Below are 11,053 nucleotides of genomic sequence, written 5' to 3'. Positions count from 1 at the left end.
CAGCTGGATGTCCCCCCCAATGTGAATGTACAGGGTACACTCACATGGGCGGAGGGTTACAGTAAGTATCTGGCTGCAAGTTTGAGCTGCAGCAAATTTTCTGCAACAGCTCAAACTGCCAGCGAGAAACTACTGTGAACCCCCGCCCGTGCGACTGTACCCTAAAAACACTACACTACACTACCACAAAAAATAAAATAAAAAATAAAAAACACTACATATACACATACCCCTACACAGCCCCCCTCCCCTCCCCAATAAAAATGAAAAACGTCTGGTACGCCACGGTTTCCAAAACGGAGCCTCCAGCTGTTGCAAAACAACAACTCCCAGTATTGTCGGACAGCCGTTGACTGTCCAGGCATGCTGGGAGTTTTACAACAGCTGGAGGCACCCTGTTTGGGAATCACTGGCATAGAATTCCCCTATGTCCACCCCTATGCAATCCCTAATTTAGGCCTCAAATGCGCATGGCGCTCTCACTTTGGAGCCCTGTCGTATTTCAAGGCAACAGTTAAGGGTCACATATGGGGTATCGCCGTACTCGGGAGAAATTGTGTTAAAAATTTTGGGGGGTATTTTCTGCTTTTACCCTTTTTAAAAATGTAAAATTTTTGGGAAAAGAAGCCATTTTAGGTAATTTTTTTTTTTTTTTTTTACATATGCAATAGTCGTGAAACGCCTGTGGGGTATTAAGGTTCACTTAACCCCTTGTTATATTCCCCGAGGGCTCTAGTTTCCAAAATGGTATGCCATGTGTTTTTTTTTTGCTGTCCTGGCACCATAGGGGCTTCCTAAATGCGGCATGCCCCCAGAGCAAAATTTGCTTTCAAAAAGCCAAATGTGACTCCTTCTCTTCTGAGACCTGTAGTGCGCCAGCAGAGCACTTTTCACCCCCATATGGGGTGTTTTCTGAATCGGGAGAAATTGGGCTTCAAATTGTGGGGGGTATTTTCTGCTTTAACCCTTTGTATAAATGTAAATTTTTTGGGAAACCAAGCATTTTAGGTAATTTTTTAATTTTTTTTTTTACATATGCAAAAGTCGTGAAACACCTGTAGGGTATTAAGGTTCACTTTACCCCTTGTTACGTTCCCCGAGGGGTCTAGTTTCCAAAATGGTATGCCATGTATTTTTTTTTGCTGTCCTGGCACCATAGGGGCTTCCTAAATGCGGCATGCCCCCAGAGCAAAATTTCCTTCAAAAAAGCCAAATGTGACTCCTTCTCTTCTGAGACCTGTAGTGCGCCAGCAGAGCACTTTTCACCCCCATATGGGGTGTTTTCTGAATCGGGAGAAATTGGGCTTCAAATTTTGGGGGGTATTTTCTGCTATTACCCTTTTCAAAAATGTAAAATTTTAGGGAAACCAAGCATTTTAGGTAAAAATATATATATAGTTTTACATATGCAAAAGTCGTGAATCATCTGTGGGGTATTAAGGTTCACATTACCGCTTGTTACGTTCCCCGAGGGGTCTAGTTTCCAAAATGGTATGCCATGTGTTTTTTTTTGCTGTTCTGGCACCATAGGGGCTTCCTAAAGGTGACATGCCCCCCAAAAACCATCTGACGCTCCTTCCCTTCTGAGCCCTCTACTGCGCCCACTGAACAATTAACATAGACATATGAGGTATGTGCTTACTCGAGAGAAATTGGGTTTCAAATACAAGTAAAAATTTTCTCCTTTTTACCCCTTACAAAAATTCAAAAATTGGGTCTACAAGAACATGCGAGTGTAAAAAATGAAGATTGTGAATTTTCTCCTTCACTTTGCTGCTATTCCTGTGAAACCCCTAAAGGGTTAAAACGCTTACTGAATGTCATTTTGTATACTTTGGGGGTGCAGTTTTTATAATGGGGTCATTTATGGGGTATTTCTAATATGAAGACCCTTCAAATCCACTTCAAACCTGAACTGGTCCCTGAAAAGAAGCGAGTTTCAAAATTTTGTGAAAAATTGGAAAATTGCTGCGGAACTTTGAAGCCCTCTGGTGTCTTCCAAAAGTAAAAACTCATCAATTTTATGATGCACACATAAAGTAGACATATTGTATATGTGAATAAAAAAAAATTATTTGGAATATCCATTTTCCTTACAAGCAGAGAGCTTCAAAGTTAGAAAAATGCAAAATTTTCAAATTTTTCATCAAATTTAGGGATTTTTCACCAAGAAAGGATGCAAGTTACCAAAAATTTTTACCACTATGTTAAAGTAGAATATGTCATGAAAAAACTATCTCGGAATCAGAATGATAACTAAAAGCATTCCAGAGTTATTAATGTTTAAAGTGACAGTGGTCAGATTTGCAAAAAATGGCCGAGTCCTTAAGGTGAAAAAGGGCTCAGTCCTTAAGGGGTTAAACATATACATTTTCCTGTATGTAGTTATGATTTTTTCCAAAATTAGGCCAAAATAAAACCTATATAAGAAGAGTATCATTTTAATTGTATGGACCTACAGAATAAAGAGAAGGTGTAATTTTTACGAAAAATTTACTGCGTAGAAACGGGAGCCCCCAAAATTACAAAATGGTATTTTTTCTTCAATTTTGGCGCACAATGATTTTTTTTTCTGTTTCATCAAAGATTTTTGGGTAAAATGACTGATGTCATTACAAAGTAGAATTGGTGGTGCAAAAAATAAGCCATCATGTGGATTTTTAGGTGCAAAATTGAAAGAGTTATGATTTTAAAGGGTACCTCTCCTCAAAAAAACTTTTGATATATTATAGATTAATGTATGCAGAATAACTTTACAACTGCATGTTATTAAAAAATATGCTTCTTTCTATTTAATTTTCCACTTTGAAGAAATGACCACTAGGGGTCTCCCTACCAGTCCTGGCAGCAAGCATTTCAGACTCATGCTGGAGTCCTAAACACTACAAGCTGCCAGTCTGCTTTGTTCACAAAGGAGAACACTCAGAGCTGCCAGCCTGCTTTGTTCACAGCCTGTTTGGCTGTGAACAAAGCAAGCTGGCAGCTCTGAGTGTTTAGGACTCCAGCATGAGTCAGAAATGCTTGCTGACAGGACTGATCGGGAAAAATACAATAGAAAGAAGCATATTTTTCATTAACATGCTATTGGAAAGTTATTCAACATTCATTAATCTAAAATATATCAAAAGTTTATTTGATGAGAGGTACCCTTTAAAGGTGAGGGAAAAATGAAAGTGCAAAAATTGAAAAACCTCTGTCCTTAAGGGGTAAAGTCTATCTCTGCTTTGCTCCATTTTATTGATGAGATGTTTCTTTTTAGCCACTGTGCCATAAAGCCCAGATTTGTGGAGTGATGTTAGTGATGGTTGACCTTTTGAAAGTTTGGAAAAGTCCTGGTTGTTCCAAACCTTTTTCCATTTAAGAATTATGGAGGCCATTGTTCTCCTTGGACCTTCTGTGCAATGGATTTTTGTACTCTTTTCCAGATCTGTGTCACCACCCAATCCTTTCTCTGAGCACTACAGGCAGTTCTTTTCCGTCTCATGGCTTGGTTTTTGCTCAGATATGCATGATCAGCTGTTATACAGTATATAGACAGGGCTGTGTCTTTCTAACTCTTGTTCAACCATAGGAATTTTCCAAAGGTGACTCCAAATCAAGGTGTAGAAACACCTCAAAGATTATCAAGAGAAATGGGAGGAGCCAGAGCTATATTTCAAATGTCACAGCAAAGGGTCTGAATACCTATCTCTGTGCAAAACTTTAGTTTTTCCATTTTACCAAATATGCAAAAATGTCTACATTTCTGGACTGGAGGCTGTATTCACTGCTGAAGGGGCTTCAACTAAGTACTGAGTGAGTAAAGGGTCTGAATACTTATGTCAACGCAATATTTAAGCTTTTTTTTTTCTTCGATAAATTAGCAAATATTTCTAATATTCTGTTGTCACATTCACATTATAGGGTACTGGGTACATCTTCAAGAAGACCACCCAAAATTGAATAGAAAAGTAGTCTTCTATGGGGTTGGTCTTTTCAGAGAAACTGACCAGTATGCATATATATTGGTGGACAGAGATCCCATGATAAGAAATCTGGTCTCCATCTGGAGGTTTCTTTTGAAGAGGTTTCACTGTATGTGTTGCACCAGCCTCAGAACCTGAAACATGAGACAGATCTGAACAGGGGTCAAGTCCTGGGGGGGGGGGGGGGGGGGAAGTGTGGGAACTCTTCCACTCAAGCACTGGTCCTGCAAAACTTCTGCTAATGGGAATGGTGTTTCTGCTGTGAACCTGTTCTTCTGTCTCCTGTTTAAAGGGATACTCCGGTGGAAAACTTTTTTTTTTTTTTTTTTAAATCAACTGAAGCCAGAAAGTTAAACAGATTTGTAAATTGGAGATTTTCCTAGTCCTTATGAAGGAAAATATGGATTTTATTAAAGACAGGAGGCGAACATTTTGCAATCTCTTCTTTACTACTTTAACTGTTAGCAGCAAGATAAAACAATAAAGTTTATAGAAAAAAAAAACGTTACATATGCAAATGAAGTGTATTATGCAGCCAATGAGAGGTTAGCACAGGTGATATGAGGCAAGGTAACATACAATACTTCCTCTTCTTTGATGCAAAACGTTATAATAAAATAATATAAGGAAAACAAGACAATAAAGTCCTATAAGAATTTGTCGGAGTGAAGAAACAATATCTGAAGAAATAAATCATCTTCAACTAGCATAGTTTCTAGGAGTCTGAGAAGATTGTGGATAACAGTTCTGAAGAGGGATAAACAGGAGTGAACTTCATGAGAAACTGGAAACCGGTCTTATAAGATGTGGAATGGATGAATATTCTGTTGACACGAAGATCCTTGACAGTCCGTGAATTACACTAAAAAGATAGAGACAGAAAACAACAATAATAATAAAGGGATGGGATAAAGGGAGGGAAAATGTTCGCCTCCTGTCTTTAATAAAATCCATATTTTCCTTCATAAGGACTAGGAAAATCTCCAATTTTATTACAAGACTGGAGGCTCCATTTTGCAAGTTTAAAGCACAAATACTAATAATAAACTTGATCAGATTTAACAATAAAGCATGCAGAAATGAACAACATTAAATAATATTCATAGAAACATGGGGATCTGGTCGGAAATAAAAGGTTTTAAAAGTTGATTCCGAAGACCAATTAGCTGCTTTAAGGATATCCGACAAGGATACTCCTGATTGTTTTAATTTTGTGGACATGGCTCCTCTGGAGGAGTGGGCTTTAAAGATAGAAATGTCAACTCCTGCCGAATGCATGATCTGTTTCATCCATCTGGCTAAAGAAGGAGATGATACAGGACGGTAGGGTTTACAGAAAGAAATTAGTAATTGAGAGTCAGAATGGTTACGAAAAGGTTGAGTTCTCAGTTCATAAGCCTGGAGGCAGGAAACTACGCAAAGGTGTTTTTGATGAGGAAAAGAGGGATAAAATACTGAATGAAGAGAAGTTTTAGTGCGTTTGTGAATAGAAAAACGAACACCATCAGGTAGGTATTGCCTATGTGAAATATCTAAGGCTCTAACGTCAGAAATTCGTTTAAGAGAAATTAGGCAAAGTAAGGCAGTGAGTTTCAAGGATAGGGACTTTAAGGAAAGGGAATGATTATCCCCTAAGGAAATGATATACTGCAAAAGAATATTGACATCCCAAGTAGATTGGTATCTGGGTAAAGGCGGACGTCTGAATTTTATGCCTTTGAGTAATTTACAAATTAAAGGATGTTTACCTACAGAAAGGGAATTGATAGGAGCGTGGTAAAAAGAAATGGCAGATCTGTAAACGTTTATGGTACGGTAGGCCTTACCCAAATCAAAAGATGAAGACAGAAAATTTATAATATGGTTTAAAGGTGCATGTATGGGATCCAAATCCCGTTGCATGCACCAACTAGTCCAAATTTTCCAGGCTGATCTGTAAGCAGATCCGGTACCTGGAGCCCAGGCGCTTGAGAGTATTTCTCTAGCTGAGTTAGAAAGTTCGTAACTCGGGTCTGTTGACCCGAAACATACCAGGCTATCAAAGGAAGATTGTTGGAGGTTATGAGAGGATGAGGGTTCCCCACAGGGTCCTGAAGTAGAAACGGATGAGAGGGAATTAGGCGAGGAAAATCGATAAGCATTTCTAGAATCTGAGGGAACCAAGACTGTGTTGGCCATAGAGGGGTAATGAGAATTACCGTCGATTTCTGGGATTTGATGAGAAGGAGAACTCTCGGAATCAGAATAAAAGGAGGGAATGCATATAGGTTCTCTGGGGGCCAGTATTGGAGAAGGGCATCTATGCCCTCTGCTTCCGGATCGGGGCGCCAGCTGTAAAAACGGTGAACCTGACGATTCAGTCGTGAAGCAAAGAGGTCTAGGTGAATAGGACCCCAAAGAGAATTGATGCTGGAGAATATTTGAGGGTCCAATTGCCAATCGCTGGAATCCGTAAGAAATCGGGAATTCCAGTCCGCAATGATGTTGGACAGGCCTGGTAAGTATTCTGCTTTGATGGTGATGTTCCTGTGAAGACAGTAATGCCAAAGGTCTTTGGTAATGTTGGCCAGATGAAAAGATTTTGTACCACCAAGCTTGTTGATATATTGTACAGCGGAGATATTGTCCATTCGTAAAAGAATGCAACAATCTGATCTGTTCTTCGCAAAACTCTTGAGAGCGAAGAAACCCGCCAGTAATTCCAAGCAGTTGATGTGGAAGAGTGATTCCTCTGGGGACCACTTTCCTCCTGTCGAAGAGGAACCGCAGCGGGCTCCCCAACCCGAACGGCTGGCATCTGATTCTATGATCAGATCTGGAACGGAATTGAATATAGTCTTCCCGTTCCAATCCTGGAGGTGTCTTAGCCACCACAGAAGCTCTTCTGTGGTATCTGAAGTAAGAGCTATTTCGTCCGAGTAGCCCAAACCGTTCCGAAGGTGTTGAGCTTTCAATCTCTGGAGAGCTCGATAATGAAGCGGAGCTGGGAAAATCGCTTGAATCGAAGCAGAAAGAAGCCCTACTACGCGAGCTATCGAACGAAGAGAGACTGTTTGTTTGTTCAAAATGGAATGAATCTCTCTTCGAATGGTTTTCATCCTCCTGGGGGGAAGACTGAGCTGGGCAGATTGAGTATTTATTAGAAATCCCAAAAATTCTATCTCCCTGGAGGGGGAAAGGATGGATTTTTCTGTATTGATAATAAAGCCCAGATTGGAGAGGAGAGACATAGTCCATTGAATGTGGAGCCGAATTAGAGATAAGGATTGAGCCATGAGGAGGATGTCGTCCAGATAAATAATCAAACGGACACCTCTGGCCCTTAGGATTGCCACAACCGGTTTGAGCAGTTTTGTAAAGCACCATGGGGCCGAGGATAGGCCGAATGGTAGGCAGGTGAATTGCCATTTTTGATCCTTCCATAAAAATTGGAGGTAAGGTTGAGATTCGTGATGCATGGGAACCGTAAGGTATGCATCTTTGAGATCTATTTTCGCCAACCAATCGTGTGGTAACAGTAGATCTCTCAAAAGATGGATGCCCTCCATCTTGAAATGTTGATAGAGTACATAATTGTTTAGGGTCTTTAGATTTATAACAGGCCTGTACCCACCGTCTTTCTTTTTTACTAGAAAAAGATTGCTCAGGAAACCTTGAGAATGCATGGGTACTTGGATGATTGCCTTTTTGGAGCTTAGTTCTATGATCTCTGAATCTATGAGTGATCTGTTTTCCTCTGAAAAATGAATTGGATGAGGGATTAAAATTTGAGGAGGAGGTTGAACAAACTGTATCTGATAACCCAGGACTGTGTTTAGAATCCACGGGTCGGATGTTATTATGGCCCAGGTATGGAAAAAATATGCAATCCTTCCTCCTAATGGAAGTGTGGAAGAAAATATCGGATAAAGACTTACCAGCGTTGGGTCGAGATCTGGGATATCCGCGATGTCCTCTGGCTCTCCACGGTCTTCCTCTTGTTGGAAAGAATGGACTGGATTGATAGGTGGAGGTAGGGTTCTGGAATCTGTCTGTTCTTTGGGGGGCACGTGTATATTGTCTCTCTTGAGACTGGCGGCTGGGAAAATTGCCCCTTCTTTTCCCAGCCCTGGGTAAAACCCGAGGTTGAAAAACCTTCTTAAGGGATGTTTGGGCCTTATCAAGAGATGAAAATAATGCTACATATTTATTTATCTCTTTAATAAACGTGTCTCCAAAGAGAAGGCCCTCGGTGGAGGATTCAGGTTCAGTTGTAGCTAGGTTAATCAACTGAGGATCCAATTTTAATAGAATGGACCTTTTACGTTCAGTGCAGATGGTAGTATTAATGCCACCAAATATACACAGGGCCCTTTGAGCCCATCCTTTAAGGACTTCTAAGTTCACTGGGTTGCCAGAGGAACTAGCCTCCTCAGTGAGGTCCAAAATTTTTGTTAAGGGACCCAGAAGGTCTAAAAATCTGTCCTGGATTGTCTTGAAAGAGCGATCTATACCTTTTTTGGGATTTTTCCCTGATTTGTTTAGGTATTTAATCAATGGAGGGTCTATCTCTGGGGTAATGGATAGTTTCTTTGGAATATTAGGTCTAGGGCATTCTGCTCGCAACCTGTTGCGAGTGGCTCTATCTATAGGTTTTCTGACCCATAGAGTTAAAAATTGGGTCACCTGAGGATGAGGATCCCATTCTCCAGAACGTGGATGTTTAAGTAGGCTTGGGTCAAAATACGGGATTCCCGCACTGTCCATAATGACTGCCTTAGGGTCCTCAATAGCCATAGTAGGCTCTTCATTATCAGAGATGTCCTCATATTCAGAGTCTGAGGCATATTCCGAGATCTCACCTTCCTCAGATGAGGATTGGTCAGGGGAGGTGTTATAAGAGTCCGGTTTTTCTCTCCGGGATACTCTTTTAACCCGGTTATCATGTTTCTCCTCCCGGGTGGAGGGTATGGGATGCGATTTTTTAGCATCAGTATGTCTGCTTTTGGTAACAGCAGAAGATGGAACCTGGTCCTTAACCACTTTAGGTTTTTTATAGGATTTTGAAGGACCGGTAGTAGGCATAGGCCGTTTATGGGTGGCCTTCCCAGACTTTCCCCATCCCCTGGCTAAATTTGAAGTAGAGTCCTCCGCGGACCAAAAATGATCCGACGGGGTAGAAGGACCAGCCTTGGGGGGTTGCTGATACTTATCATGGGACATGAATAGAGCCATGGATTGGGCCACAATCTCTGGTATACTGGCCATTGCATTCCGGACTGATAAGTCCACCATAGACTGCATGGAGTTGCTATCCATAGGTTGGGCATTAATGGACTCCATGTCTTTAACAGTTTGTTCATTGGCCATAATGCAATATATGTTAAATATATAGGAATAAGGATATATATATATATATATATAAATGAGGTAAAATATATAATAGACTGGCCAAATGAACAGAAAATCTGTATGAAGAATTATATCACCGGCACCGGAGTAATTGTGACAGAAATTATCAATAATAAATATAAAAGTATGCCAGTAGGAATTACTATTGGAAGAAAACAATGAAAGGGGAAAAGAAAATTGACTTAAAGAGCGCTTTCAGTAGGCGAAATGCCGCGGTCGTCTCTGAGGGAGCGAACACTCTGACTGACAGAAGACGTCTGATAGTTCAGTCACAGAGTGGAGAAAACCACAGAGCGGGGGATAACCAAAGAGCGCGAAGCTGAGGACCAGCTCGCGTAGTATCGCGAGAAGTCCGGCAATGCCGAGACCAGCGATACTGAGGAGAAGAATGAATAGGTATATGGAGGGGAGAAAAGAGGCTAAGAACGGAAGGTAAACGGTAAGGACCAGGGGTAATGATATAAGCTAGAGGTGAATAAGACCTGAGGAAAAAGTGATATATAAGTCTATGCTTGTCAGACAAAATAAAATAAGGAATGAATGGCAGCGGAGATAAAAATGTAAGCAACTGTATAGGGTGTTAACTGAGGGTATGTTTAAATATAGATAAATGTATTTTTTAAAAGGATAATAGTATGTTTGCAGAGCAAAAATGTGAGATATACTTAACTTCTGAGTAGCAGCAAAGAAGAGGAAGTATTGTATGTTACCTTGCCTCATATCACCTGTGCTAACCTCTCATTGGCTGCATAATACACTTCATTTGCATATGTAACGTTTTTTTTTTCTATAAACTTTATTGTTTTATCTTGCTGCTAACAGTTAAAGTAGTAAAGAAGAGATTGCAAAATGGAGCCTCCAGTCTTGTAATAAAATTACTTCTATTAAAAAAATCTTAATCCTCCCAGTTCTTATTAGCAGCTTTATACTACAGAGGAAATTATTTTCTTTTTGGATTTCATTTCTGTCACAACCACAGTGCTCTCTGCTGACACCTCTGTCCATGTCAGGAACTGTCCAGAGCAGGATAGGTTTGCTATGGGGATTTGCTCCTACTCTGGACAGTTCCTGACATGGAAAGAGGTGTCAGCAGAGAGCACTGTGGTCAGACAGAGAAGAACTATACAACTTCCTCTGTAGTATACAGCAGCTGATAAGCAATGGAAGGATTAAGATTTTTAAATAGAAGTCATTTACAAATCTGTTGAACTTTCTGGCACCAATTGATTTAAAAAATAAAAAAAAAAACGCTTTCCAGCAGAGTACCCCTCTAATCCCTTTAAGACACGCTCCGTAAATTTACAGCACAGCTAAGACTTACTTAGTGCACTGCAGTTGCGGATCCAGGGGGGGGGGCAACGGGGCAATTGCCCCCCCCCCCCCCCCCCCCGAGATTGCTCCCTAGCATGGTGGAGAGGAAGCTGTAAGCTCCGGCTCCACCATTCACTAACCTTACACACACGCTGTGCGTACACAGCGTGTGAGCTGCGGGGACGAGATCCACTAAAGGCCGGCGCGATGACGTCACATCATCGCGCTGGCGCCTGGAGGACCCGTCCCCGCGGCCTGCATACTGGAAGTAAAGGTATGCTCAGGGATTAGGGATATGCGCCGTTGTTAGGAGGGGGGGGGGGTCAGAGAAAAGGGAATATTTCATGAGGGTCTGCAGGGCAAAGCATAGGGGGCATTATATGTGA

The 11,053-nt window shown here is 41.0% G+C and overlaps 1 protein-coding gene across 1 annotated transcript; it reads right to left on the bottom strand.

Moving 5' to 3' along the window:
- Nucleotides 1–4,507: 4,507 nt before the first annotated feature.
- LOC130301433 (uncharacterized) lies at nucleotides 4,508–10,053 on the bottom strand. Its single transcript, XM_056551626.1, has 2 exons — nucleotides 7,883–10,053; nucleotides 4,508–4,827 (listed from the first exon to the last, which is right to left on the bottom strand). The coding sequence occupies exons 1-2, from the start codon at nucleotides 9,312–9,314 to the stop codon at nucleotides 4,823–4,825; spliced, it is 1,437 nt and encodes a 478-aa protein (XP_056407601.1). The 5' UTR covers nucleotides 9,315–10,053; the 3' UTR covers nucleotides 4,508–4,822.
- Between the last annotated feature and the right edge of the window lie 1,000 nt (nucleotides 10,054–11,053).

This window comes from Hyla sarda, chromosome 1, assembly GCF_029499605.1.
Source record: "Hyla sarda isolate aHylSar1 chromosome 1, aHylSar1.hap1, whole genome shotgun sequence".
Classification (NCBI taxonomy): Eukaryota; Metazoa; Chordata; class Amphibia; order Anura; family Hylidae; genus Hyla; species Hyla sarda.
The sequence above is the reverse complement of the archived record's forward strand: the minus strand, read 5'-3'. Positions and strand labels throughout refer to the sequence as shown.

Coding starts and splice junctions, on each gene's coding strand:
- LOC130301433 (XM_056551626.1), bottom strand. CDS start 9,314: ATGGCCAATGAACAAACTGTTAAAGACATGGAGTCCATTAATGCCCAA.